General features: G+C 35.6%; 1 protein-coding gene across 1 annotated transcript in view; it reads left to right on the top strand.

The window, feature by feature from the left end:
* Positions 1 to 20926, top strand: part of CACNA2D3 (calcium voltage-gated channel auxiliary subunit alpha2delta 3) — a 455579-nt gene that overhangs the window by 159650 nt on the left and 275003 nt on the right. Inside the window, exon 5 of the mRNA XM_035558456.2 lies at positions 7858 to 8020. Within this exon, the coding sequence (XP_035414349.1) occupies positions 7858 to 8020 (163 nt within the window). The remainder of the gene's footprint in view (positions 1 to 7857; positions 8021 to 20926) is intronic.

Genomic DNA, 20926 nt, shown 5'->3' on the forward strand with positions numbered 1-20926 from the left:
CTTTTTAAAAAGAAATATGAAAAGCAAGTATTTTAAAATCAAGGTGATATTTCTCATATGCATCAAACTGCATTTCTATATCTGTCTTTAGACTTTGAAAGAGAAGAGTATCCTAAAGCCTTCTCCAGTGCATGGCTGTGTGTCTAACTGCTCAACAAAGCTACAGAGATTTTATTGCACCCGCTCCTCCCTGGGCACCCCGATAACCTGTCAGCATTTGTGTTTTGTGTCTGCATTTTGGCCACATCCATATCAATGGGACGCTATCTGAAAATAAGTCATAGTTAAGGGTTTCTAATGCTCTGCAATGTACTATTTATCTACTCAAAGCTTACTGTGTAATGTTGTATTGCAGTTTTCTTAATCTGTTGCTAGTGGTGGAAGATCACTGCTACTGTAGCATGGAAGCAATGGTGAGCTTGATACAGATGTGTTCATAAATGTTTTAACATCCGCAAGTGAAAAATACTTCAGTATTTTTCTTTGCTTTTGCATGGGTCTTGTCCTTTTGGAGTGAAAAGTTTTAGGCTAATTCTCTTTCCAAAATATTGTTTAAATAAAGCTCGACAGCTCTCGTGTTTATTAGCAAGAAAAATGAGCCTCCTCTGTTAACGTATTTCTGAGTTGGAAGCACTGAGAGGAGTCCTCCCCTGTGCCCGTCAGCACCAAGATGTGCAGATGTGTCCTCACCAGCAGCACGGAACCTGGGAGCCCAGCCTGAGCGGCACTGCAGGAGCAGTGTGTTGGGTGCAGCTGCGCCCCAGCCCCAGAAGTATTCCCATCATTCTCACTCAGCAATATGTGCACCATGATAAGCCTTATCAAACGGCCACATTACTATACTGGTGGATTTCCCATGTTAGGGATTTTTGCCCTGTTACTGTTTCATGGTATTAAAGTGTAAGCTCATTGGCAGGGATACAGGCTTTCTGCTATTTGGGGTAATTTTGTGGTTTTGAAACACTCAACCTTCACAAATGCACAGCCTTTACTTTCATTGTATTCTGGTTATAAGATGTTTATAAGTCACGAAATTCTCGCTTCGAGTTGCTCTAGAAACTTTCATTTATTTTCTTCCATGGTTCGCTCTGTTTCTGTGCAAGAATGATAACTGGCTCTTAACCTGCTCATCTGTGCAACTGCTCTCTTGTAACATACATCCACGAACCTGGGAGGAAGGAGAAATTACGGTGCTGCTGGAGCAGAGATTGCTTTTGTAGTATAGAAGGAAGTATTCCCTGGAGGGTTTTATGTGTATGAAAATGAACACTCTGCACACTTGCACATTTCTAGAGCCAGCAAAAACATTAGATCTCTAGTCAAGGTTGTGATACAGATATGATATGTTCCAAACGGGAAGCCTGATAAAAGTAGTAAAGCCTTTTCTCCTTCTTGAGTTTACTAGCTCCAGCAGTGAGTTTTTGCTCAGTCTTTTGACAAAGAAAAAATATTGAGAGCTTTTGATTCTAAAAGTAGGTATGTTAGTAGTTATTAATCATTAAATGAAAAGGAGGCTCCAACTGAAACTTGCAATCAAATTGAGTCTAAATTCAGTGAATCATTTAAAATAGCCACAATAATTACTTGATATTTGCCACTTTCCATGAATCACCTAATCCTTACAAGACCTCTGAGACCTTGTTGTGTTATCAATTTGCATGCTGGTATAACTGATTTTATACTATAATAGCATTATTTATTTATCCTATTTTAATACAATTTTGATGGTGTAATTGTGTTCGGAGAGAATGGATAGCCTGGGGAAGGGTCAGCGTAATCTGATTGTGTAGACAACTAGATCAGTTGCTTTTCCGAGGATGCAAGTAACATTTTTGTACTCCTTCCATAATTAGCTGATCATAACATTTTGAACCCCAGCTGATCGTTGCTGTTGGTTAATGACATTAAAAAGAGCAAAATAGATATGCGTTGGAGTTTCCTTCAGAGACACAAGTAAGGACTTCCAGGGAATAATCAGAAATGATAAAGACCGTAACTCCTAACAAAAGATATACCATTTTTTTCAATTTCAAAAGTTTTTTAAAATTCAGAACCGGTTTTATTGCATGAGGCAGTTTGCTTTTATGACCTTTTATACTTGTTCGTTAAACATCAGACTAAGTACTTGAATACAAGGTTTTTATTCATATACTTAAAAACAAATTCTCCTTAGTGAACCACTGTCAAAAGATAATTTTTCAGCCCTGGAAGCTAGTATGCATTCAGACATCTCTTCATTAACACATGAGTACCAGAGTGGAGATTGTTAGTGTGTTCAGTAGTAGGAAAGGGTCCCTCAGACTGTGTGACTTTCCTCATTATGGTTTTTTAAACATATCTGCCCTTTCAGAGATGTGTTCTGCTTGTCAGTCTTGAGAAAATGTTTTTTTTTTTTTTTTTAACTTACTGATGATAGTACCTATTATGCTGAAAGTCTCATAGATATTTAAACGTCAATGCCACTTAATGCTAGACTTTTTTCTTCAGTTTCCATGTTTGCTTTTTCATTTTCTGATACATATTGAGGCTCAGGCAAATACCGTAAACTTTCATCGATTTAGCATCTTCCAAAAACCTACAGCTTTGCCTTTAGGTTGGGCTAGATGGTTGCAAAATGCTGTAAAAATGATTTTTTGCATAATTAAAAATTATTAGTGTAGACCCAATACTGCTATGTGCTGAACCATTAGTTTAGTCATTTCCCATTGGGTTCTTACACCTCCTGCATAGCCCTGTGAACAGGAGTTTGTTATGCCATCTTGGAATAATAATTTCTGTATTTCAGAAAAAAAAAATCGTAGAATCATAGAATGCATTGTTTTGTAAGAAGAAAAGCAAATTCTTTTTCATTTTAAAATAAGATGAGAACCAACTGATAGGTGTTTATTGTTATGTGCCTGGTATTCTCTGAGTCACAAAGGCAATTTGCATCAGAATGTCTTTTCTTTTAAATGAAGCAGTAAAAATTTACATTTAAAGCAATGTATGTTCTATGCAATTTTAACAAATATATGATAAAGCATCACCAGGTATTGACTTATAATAGGATTAATATAACTGGAAATAGAGAATGTCATACTTCTAAAAGTTTGTACAGCACTGCACTTATGCATGACGTGTTTTTTTTTAGTGTTTTATATATATTACTGATATCTTGTCGTAGCAAAATATCCATTGTAATCAAGGTGCTCAGTTAGTTGAGACATTATGCTGAAGTAAGGGGCTGAAATGAAACATAGCTGCCAAATTTGCTTGTTACCTGGTAGATAGCTCTCCCACGCAGCCTAACCCTGTGGTTTTCTTTGCATGCCACAAACCTTGCCCTTCCCCACAACTTTTCTGATTCCTTTTGCATGAATTAGTTTTTCTCATCCTTAACATATGTCTGTGGCAGCCATCCTCAAAGATCAGGCTGCATGTTTCTGTATTGTGGCTGAAGCTCTCATATGGAGTTTTAAAACAATGTCTGCCTTCTCTGGTCAGCCTGAATGAACCTGTAAAAGAATTTTGTGATCTAACAGTCCAACAAGTGTCTGTCTACTGTGATTATTGCAGTATATTAGAGGATCCTAGGGTTCTGCAGACTGTGATAGTGATATGATTCTCATGTCTCAAATGTATTCATGTCTCAAATATATTCATCCATTTGCCAGGGAAGAAGGGTCCAGATGCTGCTTGTTTTGAGCACTGTTGAGCACTACAGATCACTGGCTTGTGCTGAGAAGGTTTTCTGCACAAGGGTAAATGAATCACATGAAAGCTGAGATTCCTATTTCTCCCAGATCTTTATGGCCTTGCTGTAAGATTTGTTCATTACAGTATAGAGGGGCTATTCAAAGTGGGTGATAAAACATTCAGAATGATGCAGATGCTAGCAAGGAATGTGCTTTTAAAACTATCACAACAATGTAACCCAGTGGGCTTGTTTAAATGCCAGTGTAAATGCACAAAAATATAAATATTCATATTCAGATCTTGAGATGCATCTAATAGATTACATGAAACAAATTTCCTTTGAATGCTTTTTCTTCAGTTCATTGATCACTATGCAAGTCTGTACATAAGGTTAGTGTGAACTCATCTGCTGGCCAAGTCACAGTAAAGACTGGCTATGCTCCTAACCTAGATAATTATTTTGTTATTTATTAGACTAATATCTTCTTGGCATGTTATATTGTGCACACTCAGAACTCACTAAGTTAAGGTTACATCAAAGATTGACCTCCACTGACAAAATTAAATTGAAGTCATTTTCTCTTAGAGCTTAGCAGGTAGAGTATTTGTGTTGTCAGCAAACAGGACTTTATCCTCTTTCCCCTGGGCATTATCTCAAATGCAGTGTCAGAATGCCAGATAGATTTCCTTCACTACTTTTTCCTCCAATTTTTATTTTTTTAATTTTCTTTCTGCTGCAATTTTAGCTGTCACATCCAATAAGTTCCTTGGAAGCAAAGTGTCCAAAAGAAGCCACTGTATAACAGCTCTGCCTAAATGCTGTTGTTTTTTTTTTTTTTTTTTTTTTTTTTCCTTTAGAAATAGTATTTCTGAACTGTGCATGCCACCTGATGTTTCCTCTTCAGAAATTGCAGGGCAGTCTTAAATCTGTTATTTTTAACAGGCTTTTCATTTGCCCCAAAGGCTGGGGAGGCTGGAAACATGGAGGGTGGTGGGAATTATAATATTCTCGTTTATTATTCCTTTATCTGTAATGCAGTAAGTACTATACTGTGCTACAATTTACTTTAAAAGTAACACGCAAATAGTATAGTTGAATATATACTTATAGAATTGAAAACAGAGAATACTTACACCAATAATTCAGTGAATATTAAATCAACCAAAGAAACGATCAATTCCAAATACCCTTAATTGTGAAATGAATGGTCTAATTTATTTAAAATATAACCGTTTTTAATACTTGGTTAGCCTTGCCACTTACAGAACATGACAAAGGGGAATGTCAACTAATTAATTCCTTTTCTAAAAGAATAACCCATCAAATGAAAGGAAGTAATGTTCTTTTAGAGGTGATTGACACACTTTGCATGGCAAAATATATTCTGATATTCTTATTAGAAATTTGACCATTTTTTTCCTAACATTTTCTAAGTATTATAAAACCTATGGGCAAGGTAACCTTATGTACTTAAAATCACTAAGTCTGTATGTGAATTGCTCTATAAATTATTCTGTGATTCATAAATTCGGTTAAAGGGGAATACTGTATTGCTACATAATTTAGTACAGAATCTTTTATTTCCAAATGTATTCATCTTTTCTTTAAAGTAATATTTAAATGCAACTTTTTTGTATAAATTATGACTTAGGTGTTTGTGAATGCTTCCAACGGTGGCCTTTAATATGGGGGATAAAAACAACACAAGCTTTGATTGCTCTGTGACAATTCCAATAAGACTTACTAAGCCGTGAAGCATCATGAAAGGAACACTGTCCTATCTGCAACTCCAGCAGTTGCAGAGGTATTGTCATGCTCCAAAAACAGAAGAACAAAAGGGAAAACAAAGCTATGTCTTTAAGGACAAGGAAACAAGTGGTGCAATCCTCCTCACCCTGATTGAACTTAACAGTCCAGGGGACGTAGAGGTGGTTGGCAAGAAGGAAGCATGAAATACGATTTTATTTATCACTGTACTCTCAGGGGATGGAATGTCAGCCTTTCTTCCAGGTTTAGATACCATCTACTATATTACAGAAGAGTTCAGGCACCTTACTTCCTTGCTTGGAGCTGGAGTAGGGTTGGTTTTACAACAGTTATTAGTGCATGGCTTAATGTTGGAAGGCATGTTCTATTTCTTACTAAGATTGGAAATTCAAATTAGACTTTCAAGTCTTCTGCTAAGTGTCTCTGGCTTTTGCAGAGAGGGTAAATCAAAATGACTGCTGTCACATGTGGGCAGCAGGCATACAATGCAGTTCATGATCCGTGGTAAACCTGTATAGCAAACAAATGGAGAAGGTTTCTCCCAGATAGAATAAGAACTGCTGTTTCTTGGAGGTGATTACTTTCTTCATCTGTTTGCTTTTGTTATGAGAAGAATTAAATGTGTAACAGTGACATCTTTCCAGTGGTATTGAGAAGGGGGGCATCTTTGGGGGTCTTGCAAAGTTCTCATAATTAATGAATTAATTCTCAAAGTTAGTGAAACTACAACTTCAAGTGAAATGCATCTGTAGTCTTTTCTTTATCTATAGCTTCAGAAAGAGAGGGCTGTGAGGGTATATGGTAGAACCAACACTTTTTTTTTTTTTTTTTAGAAATTTAGGTTTATGTGGTTGTGTATATACTCATGACACGTATACAACATATTATTTGGTTTGTCTCAGTATAATCCAATTACAGTAAATTATCTTTAAGGTCAAAGGCTTGGTCATGTCAGATTAATTTCATTTAGGCTGATTTTCAAATGCTGATGTGTCTTGAACTGTTACATGTGGTTAACAGTAAGTGGAACTTCAAGTTTATATATTTCTCTTATTCAGTAGGTGCTCAAAACCAAGCTAATATACAGGATTTATTTTGAATTCTATTTTAATCTAAAATCCAATTTATGGGGTGGACGTTTTGAAAATAAAATTGAAAGAGCAGGATATTGAAAGCTTGACGTGTAAGCCTCCATTTAAGATACTGGTTAAATTATCTATTCTTTTAATGGAAGCCTACTGATAATAAAATTTTTACCTGATTGTTTATTAGAATGAGTTGCTTATCACACTGAAGAGCAGTGTTTGCAAAATGACTTTGAAGTTTTTATACTTGTTAGTCTGTTTTTACTTTGTAAATGGTATCAATATTTATCCTTGCAAAAGTTGTGTGGATTACATACAATCTATGGTTGCATAGATTCATGTTATTTATATTGATTTACAATCAAATGGATAGTTAGGGCAGACGCCAGGATTTAAATTAATGAAATTCTTCAAAGATGCTGTACTTCGTTATGTTTCAATTAAGAAACATATTATGAAAACTGTTGCCAAAGGTTAAAGGCATTTAAGAGGTTAAAAAGTAGTCTTCACTGCTGCCTTCAAAGCTGGATAGAATTTCTGGTTAAACTAGGTCATAAAAAAATCAATAATTTTATCTAAATTGCTTTTGCTTATCTGGTTATAGTTCTGCACAAAATAGGCCAAATACTCTTCAGGAATCTATAAAGAGGCAGACAATTTCTTGTCCAAAATAAGTCACCATTAAGTTTACGGGCCCACATAAAAGTATGCTTGGTTTTACAAAACCTACAATGATGTGCAGCTGTAAAGCTCAGCACAAAGTGAAGGTTTTTCATTAGGAAACATCAGTCAGTACACAGTGAAGTAGGCAACAACATCTTCAGAAAAAAAAGGCCTAAGAAATTGTGCTATCACTGGTTTAGTTAATGTTCCTGTGAAGTAAAATTGCTTTTAGCCCATCAAGGCCTAGGTTCAGCACTGATAACAGTTCTTGAACAGATGAGAGTAAACAGAGAGATCATCATTAAATAATTATTAACCAAATGATTTAAATTTAGAGCGCTTTGTGTTTAAAATAGTGCATACGTTGTTTATGTTCAAGGTGTTCATTGGGCTACCCATAACGTTTTCAGGACAGGCAATATGGGTAATGTGAGATAATATGGGGTTTCCCTGAGATGTGTTGATAAATCTCTGGTTTCATAAATATACCTGTATGAGGATTATAGAGGCAATCTGAGAAGTAGTAAAAATATCTTGCTTTTCTGTTCTAGATGGAGATGCACTTAAACATTAATCATGAATCGAGATATGTTAAAATATTTAAACTTCCTTATATTTTTATGCTGAATGTGAATTCAAAATACTGGATATGTGTCTCTGTTGCAGTATGAATACTTCAATGCTGTGCTCATAAATGAACGAGATGAAGAAGGAAACTATCTGGAGCTGGGAAAGGAGTTCATTCTGGTGCCAAACGACCACTTCAATAACTTACCTGTGAACATCAGTCTGAGTGATGTCCAAGTACCAACAAATATGTACAATAAAGGTAAGATAAGAACTGTTTTATTTCATTATTCCTTTGGCCAAACATAAATTAGGAACTTTATTGCTTATAAAATGAAACCATTGGCTGACTACGTATTGTGTGTTTTCTAGTTGCAATTATATGGAAATCTCAGCAGAGGAATGCTAAAACTATGCCATAGAATAAAATCAGTTACAAAACTGTCAGAGTCCTTAGCAATTTAATATGGTCAATAATTTGTATATTAGACTTGCATGAATTTTCCCATATAATATGGCAGAATAAACTTATTCTTATGAAACACTTTCCAGCCTCTTTAAATCAGTTGAACAGGCCCTACATCATTGCTTATGAGTTGAATTCTCTTTGCTGTGAGCTAGAGGTACCTTTGAAAGATACAAGGTAGGAGGGTGGGGAATATCTTTTTAGAGTTATGCTCTCAAGCTGGTGGGAATAATTCCATCTGTATATGACTGCATACACAGCTGCTGCAGATAATTTTTAGGAGGATTAAAGTACACTAAAATTTCTACGACCTTGACTATTCTTCATAGGTGCTGTATAGCACATAGTGCTAGCAAATAGCTCCATGAGATATGTTTAGGAATGATGGACTTAGGCCTAAAAATTGGGAAAAGAAGCTGAACTCAGGTACACACTTGCTCAATTTCCTTTTCCAACTTCCTTCTGATCAAGAAGCAGAATTTTCTAATTTTATGGTGCTTATGTAGCACCTGTCCATTTATTTTTATGAAGCCAGTAATAAAAGAAAAAATAAAAAAGAAAGCGTAGAAGTTTCCAAACCATGTCTGCAGAGTATTTGTCATTGGTCTGTAGAAAACTGCCTAATCTCATTATCTGGTTTCTCTTCCTTCTTTTAACTATACTAAAAGACAGCTAAAAATACATTAAATGCTTTCTGTGTAATTCATTCCAGGCTAGCAATTGTGGTAATTCATGCAAGGATATTGTGTAATCACAAATGGAAGGAGTAGTAGTTCAGATAGGTTTGGCTGGTAGGAGAAGTGATTCATATAACAGATTGTCTTTAAGTTATGATTCAGACTTGAGAATCTTGATAAGCCAGAAATTGTACAGTAATGTCTTAAATTAGGGATTACAAAAAAGCAAAGCTTCCTAGACAGTATTTGAAAGGCTGTGAAATGAATAATATGGAATATTTTTACAAGATTTGGAAAATGCTTAAATCTTCTAAAACTACCAAATCATTTTTTGTTGTGAAAGTGCTAATATTTACTTGAGAGAGCCTATGTATTAATCCATTCTGGAATTGTTATTTATATGTATTATTGTTTGTAATAAAATCAAAAAGGGGAAAAAAATTATGGTATGGTTGTAAAGGGCATCAGGCAGACATCGGGCAATCCTACTTCTCTTGGAGAAACAAACTAACCTGATTCTATCTGGTTTTATATGTTGATTAATTACAGATAAGGCCAAAGGCAAAGGGCTTGTTCCGTCTTGTTTTGGCCTCTAATGCAGGGACTGCCTGCAGAGATGGGGGAGATAGAGCTCTGTGATGATTCCTATTTCTACTTCATCTAATTCAAACCAGCCAAAATCATCACTTTAAGCAGCTGCAGGAACACATTTTTTTGTCATTTAAATGTATTCCAACTGCTGAAATCTGGTTTCGTGCTGACATTTTCCTTACACATGGACATGATAGTCTCGGTTTTGGAGACTGACAATGTCTGGAAATGTTACTCTTACCAAGAAGAAGAGGTCAGTATACTTATATTTTTCATTGCCCATTTCTCAAGTTCTGTCATGCAGTGGTATGATAACAATTTAATTAAATCCTAGCCTGAGGGCACAGGCCATAGATATCAATAGGTTTACAGCCAGGTATCTGAATAACACCATTTCTCTAGAAAATGGCTGTTGTTTCCAAGTTATGTTTTGTTTTATCGAATTAATAGGTAAAACCACAGCCCAAACTTTTAAACTATAAGTGTGATTCTTGATTATTTAAACAGAGGACTTTCAAGTCAGCCTAGGAAAATTTGTAAGCTAAGTCTAAATTTTGTTACTTCATTTTCAAAATGTTTAATTTTTTTAGTTCTGGCGATATTGGTAATTTGCAGAGGAGAGTCATAGGACTTGGCAAAGGGTTGAAGAAGGTGCCTTAGAAAGACTTATGGAGTTCAGTTCATTTAGCTTAGCCAAGGTATGAATAGAGGATTAATTAGTTTATCTCCAGTTAATTGTTAATCAGCTTGCCAAAGTTTTAAAAATTGAAATTGGGCTCAGTTAAGGTGTGGATATAGGGTGTTTTTGTTGTTGTTGTTAATGAATGTAGTTAATCATTGAAGGAGTTTACAGTGGGCTATGGGAAAGGTTTTTCTTCCTCCTGGCTCGAAGCCCTTAATCAAGACCAAACTCTTTTTTGTTTGTTATTTAAATAATACATAGTCTAGAATTAGTTTAGGGAAAAACTTTGGCCTGGTCAGATTGCGTGATCATAATGATCCATTCCAGCTGTAGAATCACTAAACTGAACATTCACAGTCCCTAGCTAGGCTCTAAATGAGATTGGCTTAAAATCATGGGACATAAATATGATTTCTCTTCTTTAAATATCTTCTGGCTCTGTCAGCCTCTGCATAGAAAAGATAAAAAAATATGAACAGTAACAACAAGGCTAATTCCAGTTCTAAGGAAACCATCAAGTTTAGACTTTGAAAATGTAAAGAAAAAGCAATTTTCATGACATGATAGTGAAATCAAGAAAGCTAAAATACCATAAATATCATAGCCATGATATTAAAATTTAATGTGGAATATTTTGAAGAGGAAAATAAGCCAAAAAAAAAAAAAAAAAGCTGCCAACCTGATTTGTAGTCATACATGTAACTCTGATGCCATCTTTGACTACGTGTTACGTGTACCTACTATAAATGTAGAAGAAAAAGTAAATCAGTCAATTTACATTTACAGTACTTTAGAGTCTGGCATTATTTTAAAATCTGAAGAGCTGGTCTACTTATTGATATGCTCTTGTGTAGTCTTACACTGTTTGCTTCTCTCTCCTGTGTCCTCTCCCCTTCCTGCCTCGGTGTCTCCATATCTTATAGTGCTCATCAATTATTGGTAAAAATAGAAAAGTTAACGATCTTTGGAATATAAATTCTGTAAACGCATGGGCTCAGAAAACACCCTTTTGGCATTCCCATAATAATCATATACTGAAGGACCTCAGGAAAAAAAAAAAAAAAAGTGGGATGATTGTTTCACGGATAAGTGTACTTACCTGTATGCCGATATGGAGAGATCTCTCCCAGCTCAAAGCTGTTTCACAGCAAGGCTGGCAGTTCATTTAAACTGCAGAAGATTTTGATGAAATTGGCCTCCTTCATTTTTCCTGTAAATGACTGCTTATGATAATGTTTTGCTTTTGAAATATTAAAGCACACATTGGGATTCTAAATCTGTCAGTACATTCTGTTTCTTTGCTTTAAGCACAAAGTTGTAATCATTGCCTGCAGCCAAAGGATTTGCAAGGTAGTATCCTTTTAAACAATGAATAAATAATTAAGATTAAGTAAGTTCTGTGATAACTCTCTTAGCAAGCAGTAACTCCTTCTTTCATCCTCAAATTTGGTAACTGACAATTAACAGCTTTGTACAGATTTGACAAAGTGGGGAAAAATTCAGTGAATTAATCAGCTGTATCACATAGGTATTTCCATAGAGAAGGAAGGGAGGAAGAATGTTACTGTTTTCATATTGAAAGGAAAGTTTACAGTTTTGGAAAGTATACAATCGATCTTAATCCAGTTTGGAAAACACAATACCAAGGCAGAAACCCAGATGTGAGAACAACTGTGTATAAGGCACTGCCTGATTGAGCTGCTGATTTTTTTATAGAGTTTATTTACATGGGTTATAAATCAGCACCAAAGCAAGTTTACATCTCTCGTTTTCATTGTTTAACGCTCTACTGATATTTAGAATGCAAGTGATTTGGGGCATGCTACCTGTCTCAGACATAACTTTAATATATACTTCTATGGGTATACCTTCCAAAGATACTCAGGTATACCTTTCTGCACATCAGTTAGAGTATTTTAATCAGCTAATGTGGAAGAAAAAAAAAAGATTTTAAGTTTACATCATGTCAACATTTGTTTAATTACTTTCTGAGATGCTAGTAGCACATTTAGAAGAACCTAGGAATATGATATGTAATTAAAAAGTAGGCAGTTGGAATGTGGGTTAGGCTTTCTGGCAACCATCCACGAGGAACGTGGTTTCTGGCAGTAGAGTTGCCACTGGGAGAAAGTGAGATTCTGTAAAGGATTTATGTACTTGAGGAGATGATAATAGAAGGCTTCAGAACACTCAAATCTGATCTTATGTTGTCAGCGTATAAATGTAAAAGAAAATTAGAGCAGCATTTAACCTTCTGTTAGTATAAGAGTGTGGTAGTCTTAACTTTAAATTCTTTCTTTGTCCAAAGTATATGTTGTATCTGAGCAGAAGAACCTATTCCTATTTTATTTTTCTAAGTCTGGGTCATACGATATTATTTACCTATGGTTGTGGTCAGTAATTACATGGTTTCTTCCACTGAGGTTATGCTCAACAATTTTTCCAGCTTTTGAAAGAGGCTTATAATGGCTAATATGATGCTGTTCCAACTATTTTCTTGAATCTTTTGGGGTTTCAGCCGAATGTAGGTGAAAACCAAAACTGGGGTGGTTGAATCTTTATGACAAATGCTCAGAAAATTCTAAAGTATGGGACCTGTTGAGAAATGAAGTATAGTGTAGTATAGTACCAGAGGTCTCTCACAGCAGGTTCTCAGATGCTCATGTTAGCATTGCATAAAAACTATGAAATTCCAGAGGATGTTGATAAATGTTACCTCAATATTAGCTGAAAACAGCTTCTGTTTTAGAGCTTTCGCCATAACTTGGTTAGATAAGGTAAACTTTACCAGTAGTAGTTGGTAGAAAGGGCAAAAGCCCAGATTGTCGTCTTTTCAGTACTTCAGAAATTTCAATATACTAGTAGTACTTGTGTCTTAAACTGTCTTTGTATTGTACCTTTGTGTGTTTATTTATTTGTGTGTTTATTTATTTATTTGTGGTGGTTTTTTTTTTTTGTTGTTGTTCATTTCTTTTTACCCCTTAGGTCCTCAGAATTGTCATCTTGGTCATTAACAAGAGTTAGACTAATTCCCTAACTAATGTAAATCATTAACTGATTTAGCTGGTACTAGATTCTCCTTTATCAAGGACTGGTGCAAACTGCAGGATTTCCCTCCTTAAAGTCAATGACATTATAATATTGCAAAATTAGCATTAGACTGCACTTGCCTCTTGGGTCCCTAGGAACATTAACAGGCAGCTATTTAGCCATATCACAACAGGCACCTGTCTGCCTGGAGGATTTTTTGATATTTTTCGATTTCTGGGACATTATTTCAGTGGTCCTTGAATATTTCTGGGACTTAAAATTGCAGAGCATTTTCAGAGTAACTGTAAAGTGTAAGAAATTAGTAGTGCTTTCTAAGGACAGTTGATGCACTGTATGTATTCTCAAAAAGTGACACGTATGTTGTTTAACCACCTTTTGTTGTTATCAGAACTTAAGTAGTAATTTTGGATTTTAAGAATTTCAATATCTGCAGCCACTGGTTAGGATTCAAGGGTAGATAGTAAGATTCTTAGGCACATACATCTCTAATCTGATTGCATGACTAGTTTGTATTTTTAAATGGGTAAACAGGAACTGACTCAGATCTCTAGGTACAAATGAATCCAATGAAAGGTGAAGGGAGGCAGACCTTTTTGCAGTGGAAACAATAACAAAACTAAATGATTTATCACAGTTGGATAAAAAACAAACAACAAAAAAACCACTGTCTTTGCTGAATTTCTGTTTAGAGTAAATGTGTTCAATGTAATCATTTCTTCACTGTAAGAAATTCAAACTTAGGGAGAGATTTCTGTGCCTGGGATTTTCCAATTATAAAAGTCCTATTTATTTTTAAAAAGTTATGTCTCAAAATGTTCATTGTAACTCGGCCTTTAGATGTGATCTAGGCTAGAATATCTCTCTCACAAAGAGAATCATTCTAAGTGTTCTTGGAGAAGAGGGGGAAAAAAAGCTTTTTTTTTTTTTTTTTAAAGTCAGTTTTACTTTCCTAGTTGGGTATGTACTGCCTCAGGTTCCTCTCTTTGTTTTCCCAAGAAAAGACAAAGTATGAGCAATGTTTTCCAGGCCTAGTTTTGTACCAACTTTTAGGTGAACTTGTGTAGTTTTCTTGTCATGCATGCTATTTATTTGTTCCCATTTAGGCCTTTACTAAACTTTAACAATATGCAAGTTGTATTCCTTTTCTCGTTACCGCTTTTTGCTTGCTTACCAGAAAACACAGTTTATTCTTTTTTCTACCGTGAACTTTCAGATCCATTTTCTGTTGGAACTAGGTCTTGCTTGGGCTTCTTTGTGCTTATGACTATGGTTCAGGCTGTCATTACCTTTTTTTTTTGGAGATGAATAAAGAAATTTCAAGTGTCTGAAGGTACACTTGGACGTTTGGTGTCAGCTGCAGGTTATTGGGGATAAGAAATTCCTGCTCTCTGCCACTTGTCCTTGCTGGGTATTACTGCCACATTCAGAGCAGCTGTCATAAACTGTTCTGTAAGCTCTTCCCAGAACTGGTTTAGTTAAAGGAGTAGAGTTAGCATTTTTTCTAGCAGAGTGAAATCAGAATCATTTTGACAGAACTAGGGTGGGGTTAAGTGTATGTGGATTTATCTGCTAGCTTTGGACAGTAGTCTACGGAAGATGGCAGAGGAGGAAGATGCCAATGGAGGTATACTAGCGAAAGAGGTAATGTGTACTAGGATGAGATGCAGTTTGAGCAATGTCTGACTTTGAAAGAGAAATAAGAGGAGAAATATAATTTGTTTTGGCAGTAGAAAAGAAGTAGGCTTACGTGAGTTGATTTAAGCTAATGGGAGTTTTTCCTTTGTACTCATTTCTGGTTTACTATATATTTAACTTGCTGAGTTTTATAATGGAGGAATATTTCCTAGAGGATAAACCTTCATCCTATTAACACAGCTGACAGTGGAATTAAATGCATTCTACAGCTTTGCAAGACTTAGCCATCCAAGTCCTTGAGGAAAGAGTCCAAGCTTACTGGACAGATAAACAACAGATTTCCAAATTCTAAATGCTCTTAATTTTTAATGTATCTTTGTGTACATCACTAGCTAATGTCAGAGGAAAAGACATGCAGGTACATCTGTGCTATATGACGGAGAGTTGTGCAGTCTGTTCTTAGCACAATGGATGTAGACATATGCATAATTCATTGGAGTATTGTATGGAAATATGAACACAAGATGGTTATATGAGCATGGTTCTGCAACTAAGTTACCAATCCCTGACCCTCAAGGATTTTAATTTATTAAGGTACAGCACAAGGTTAATGTCTTTATTTTGCTTCCCATCCACAGATAGCTAGATTGCAGCTTTGCACTGTCTTCGTTTTGTATGGTGCATGACATATAGCTTTTAAGAGACATATTTTTGTACGCCAATATTATAGTGTTTGCTTGTTTTCCCATAGTTTGCTTCTGGTGGGATTCCATTATGTAGCCTGAGGCACAGTTTCTTACTTTAAACTCTGTGACCCTTGCAACAGTTTTAGACTAAGCTCAGCAATCAGGTGCTCTTCAGCACAGCACCTCTTTGCAAATGGTTACGTTCTATTGATTTTTGTGGTCCTGAAATCTAACGCTTGCTGAACGACCGTGCTCTGAGTGGGGAGATGAAAGGCTATACCTAAAAGTTCTGTGGAACTGGCATCTACAGCTTTTAGCTCGGGCTTTTCATGTTTCACTCCTAGTAAACTCCTGGGGTGAATATTGCATGAATACTTAAATGTCAGTCATTGTAGGTGCACGCAAGCAGAAACACCTTACTGGTACAAATGAATAGGCTTATTCTGAACAACAACCTCAGTTTGGGAAAGTTTTCATCCTCATTTGATTTATAATGATATCTATTCAGTTGAGTTTGAAAAGGAAAACGTCCACTGTTAGCTTGGAAGAGTTAATTCTTAGACTCTGGGAAAAGAATTGATTACTGTCTTTGAAATGCCTTGGAGGGAAGAGGGATGTTGAGTAGTATGTGGAAAAGTAGAATATAGTGGGAAATGCACAAAAGGAGCATGTTAACTCGACTACGTACAGTCAAGTCTACTGTCATAACTGTCTTCTAAAGGGCTTTCTGATCCAAGGAGGCAGTTAAAAGTACCTTCCTGCTTTCCTATGTGTTGCTCAAGCTGAATCAAAATACCGGTGCCTGGGCATGAACAGATAGTTATTTAAATGCATTTTCCTTCTATAGAAACTTGATATCAAAAACTGACCTATGTAAGAGACGATGGACTCTGCTTCAGGGAGAAAGTGTGCTCTGTGCAGGAAGAAGAAAATATGTTATAATTGATTGCTGATTTTAATAATAATATGTCAAAATAAAGCATAAAATATCCTCAAAATTATTGGGTTTGGAAAGTTATTCTCCAACTTTCATTTACTACAGAGAATGGGGTTTATACTATTGAATCATGTTTCAATTTTTTTTTTATATGCATACTTTTTAAATTAAAGAAGTTATGTGAACTTCTAGCACACTGCTTACAATGATTTGTTTTTAATGTTGACATTATTTACACTGAATAGATTTCTCTTGGCATTTTCCTACAACTTCGTCTGACATTTCATTAATGTCTTCCAGTAAAAAAGACTGATTTTTCCTGTCCTTTGTTCCATCAACCCAGTTATATTTCATAGTACTGCCACATGATTTGGAAATACATTTTAGGGTCACAGTCATTTTTTGTGAATTTGTAATTGACTAAGTCTTCATTCCTTACTATAATGTATTTCAGAGGGGAGCAGGTGAACAATATGGTTTAAATCACATAATCATAGCAGACTATTTAAAATATCTTCTTAATAGCAGTTCCCTCTCTCCAACCCCTGACATCAGACTGTGATATGTACATGCTGCTGGTTACCTTTTTAGCACTAGGAAGGAATTATTTTCTTATCAGCTTTGCTGGTCTCTGGCAAAAGCCTATCAGCAGTCCAGAGACTGCTTGTCTTACAAAAATCTCTGCTATGATAAATTGGCAGGTGCCTAAGTAAGTTACTTTTGCATCATCAGGACTGTTTCACGGTTAAATTAGAAAATGTATTTATGGGGAGATCTTTATTAAGGAAGCTGGAGAATAGCCTGGGCACAGGATTGTGAAGAAATCATTTCTCTAAATCCCACTTGTTTGAGGTGTTTAAAACAACACATGTACAAACATAAGAAGATGACCTAGGACTGCAGATTCTTGAATATCTATCCAGGTACATTTAGATAATGAAATAGCCTTAATTCAAGATGTTGCTGTATCTTTACTCACAGAACACAATAACCGAAATAGAAAATAAAATCTAACTATCAGTGTGATACAGAGTTAATCTGCTGCTTTAAAAAATAAAAATAATATAAATTTTAACCTAGAGAAGTCTGTCTGTCTGTCTTTCATCTGTTCTTTCCATCTTCATGCTGTGGTATAGCTGCTGTTCTAGTCTTTTTGAAGTACAGGAAGGGATTTTATCAGTGCTTTCCATAACTGCAGAGTTTTTCTATGATGGATGCTGAAGTCCATGAATATTTTCAAGCATTTCTGTCAACACGCGATATGGTTTATGTCAACTCAACTAACAAACATAAGGCACGCAATATGTTGTTGAGAGTCTCAAGCTGTGTCATCAGCATATTAAAAAAAAAAAGTTCATGAATGTAAAATAAAACTAAAAGTTCTGTAATATGTTAAAAAAAATCTTCACTAGTATAGTCAAAATAAGTTTTTTCTTTCATTTATATCTCACTGAGACTAATCGTATGCCATTGGAATTGAAATACATTCAAATATTAGCAACCCTGTAGACTCCAACAGTGTTCTAAGAAGTATGGATTTATTAAAGTGATTTAAAGGTCTCTTACAAGTCTTGAAGTATATTTGGACTTGATGTATTTCAGGGGCAATACTAAATATTCTATATTTTACTATGGATTTCAATTCAATTTTTATTATTGCTCTCATTATTTTCAAAATTTGATGGTTTTCCATGTGGTGAGCCCATATTTAGCCTTCTTCCATGACTTACTATATTTATTTTATATAATATATATATATTATATATATATAATATACTTATTTATATAATGTAATATTTTTTTCCCACAAGCTTATACTCTTCTGGAGAAATATGCTTTATCTTCATTTCTGAGCTTTGCAAATGACACAATTATTTGTAATACATCTGTACTGCCTTTTGTGCCTTTGTCTCTCTTGTCCACTATTGTTTGCTGGCTGTTCAAAGTATAGATTGTATCACGTGACTTATATCTTTATTTATAAGCTTTGTATTTGATGATGATTATTATGGAAAGAAATTATTTGCACCAGTTATTTGCATGCTTTCATACTGTTTTCTGGGTTGTAGATGTTTTGTTTCTTGCATTTCTTTCCTTAATTCCTACCTTCCAATCTTCATAATTAATTGCCTCACAAATACTTAAATAATTTACAAACAGTATGAATGCAATGCAGCTTTGAATAATTCTGGACTCAGCATCTTTACGAACAAAAACATGAAGTCAGTTCTGTGCTTCTCTGCTTTCCATGTTTACTCCTTGAATAGTAGAAATATTGCAAAAGTAGATTTCAAATTCAGACTTTACAAATAATCTTCAAGTTTTGCTTAATCACTTTATATACTGGTAAAGAATATCACTTGTGTCAAATGGCATTTCCATTGCATGATTTTCACTGCATGTTAAAAGATGAGTTTATGCACTACGAGTCAATAAATGCAGACTGTAACCAAAGCTTTTGATTGCATAGGAAAAAAGCTGTGAATTGTAATAGAGCCTTCTCTAAAAGATATTGAAACATGATGAACCACAACCATTTTTTGATTAAGCGAGTTTTTTCAATTTGCTACTTAAAAAGAGCTATGAATATTGTTCAGTCATACTTTCCTATCAACTCCTTCCAAGAGCCTGTCAAAATTGAGATTACCTATTATCTAGAATATTAGAACCAAAAAAATTCATTTCTTAAGTGATGCAGAAAGATTATAATCTGCAACTAGCAGATACGTAAAACCACTTTCCTGCAAGGTGTGAAATTAAGAAATAAAATCTTGTCTGTCACTGTCGTATATGATTTTACGGACTGTGCTTCTGAAAATTCAACATCCTGGACTTGTTATTTAAATAGTCATGGACACATACTGTCCTGGACCACTATATTTATATTTTGAAATCCGTTGCCTGAATTGTTTGTCTTCACATTTTAAGTTCTTTGGGACAGTGTTTGCACTGTCTTCCTAACTTTGGTCATTATTTAATTTAAAAGGAACTTTCTTAGTCTGATTTAGTCAAGGTTGCAGAGAATTTCCTATCTTCCCATATTTCTTTGTTTTAACTCTTACTGACTATTGGACAAAGATGCACAGACTTCTCTTCTTGTTCCATCTGTTTTTGCTCAAATTCTGCCTCAGATCTGATTCCCAGTCTCCTCAGGCTGCTGCTTTGTTCTTGCAAAGGGCTTTTGCTTCACAGATACATTTGTTTAAATCTCTCTTTTTTTTTTTTTTTTAAACAAGCCTTTTGGAGATGTTGGAATCACTAGGCAAGATGTGTACTGTGCTCTGTCTATCTTGTGTCCCAGTCTCTTGTCTCTCTGGCTGTGGATCTAATCTATATTTCTAATACAGCTACATCGCCATGGCAACTAGCTGTCAAATACAAGCTACACAGTAACATTACGTTTTTACAGAAAAAGTCCTATTCTCTGCTACTCCTTATTCAGCAGCTGTTGCTTAGTTACTTGGAGCTGGGCTTTACCTGTTGACAAATGGGAGCCAGGGAAGGTTTGTTCGTTTTTGTACTACCTCAGGTATAGTATGAAGAGGCCTTTTGACCTGAGACACCTCTGTTAATCATGGTGTCTCCTGTACTTGCTTGTTGCTTCCTGGGGCGAGACAGTGGTAACAATTTACCATTGGCCTATAATGGTAGAAAATTACTCAGTCTTCTCTTTCATCTTTCCATTTTCTGTATTGTTGTCCCTGATGTGTATTAACTTCTCTGATGATGGGTTAGGAGCTATGGAGCCTGCATTTCTGCTCCTGTTGTGAAGCAGTAGAGGCAGCAGCTACTTAATGCTGCTGCTCCTGTCCACTTGGGCCAGGGTACTAGGTAACGCATCTAGGTATGTATATAATGGCATATTCAGAGCACACATTGGAGCTCAACTGAGAGCATTAGGCTCTTGCAGGATGCAGAGTTGTAGGTAACGAATCCTGTTATAAGGCTTCTCATTAGCTCATGCTCTGACATGCCAGTTCAGCTGAGTGGCTTCCAGCACTGGAATTTGTGCCTCGGTATGGTCCTGCCCTGCACCACACCTGCCTTGGGCATACGTGTAAATGGGCTCAATGTGAGTGCAGGGATCTCTTGCTGTAGCTTCCATGAGCATGAGTTCACATAGGGTCCCACTGACTGCCTCAAAACTTTGTTTTCCCCTACAATTTGAATTGTAGGGGAAGAGTGTGGACAACAAAGACAAATTTTTCAAGAATAAAGTAAATGAATCTCAAAAGCAAAAGTACTGCTAGACTGAGAACACGAATAAGAGGCACGGCGACGACAGCCTCTCTGAATCGGAGTGAACTGAGTGATGTTGCAGAACTGACTGAAGGAGATGTTAAGCTACAGTGAACTGAGACTTTTTAAGCAGTTTTTAACCCAAGCAGCATTACTTTCCATAGTCTCAACATCTCTGACTTGGAGGTACGCTGTGTTTGGGGT

The sequence above is a fragment of the Cygnus atratus genome, chromosome 10, assembly GCF_013377495.2.
Source record: "Cygnus atratus isolate AKBS03 ecotype Queensland, Australia chromosome 10, CAtr_DNAZoo_HiC_assembly, whole genome shotgun sequence".
Lineage (NCBI taxonomy): Eukaryota > Metazoa > Chordata > Aves > Anseriformes > Anatidae > Cygnus > Cygnus atratus.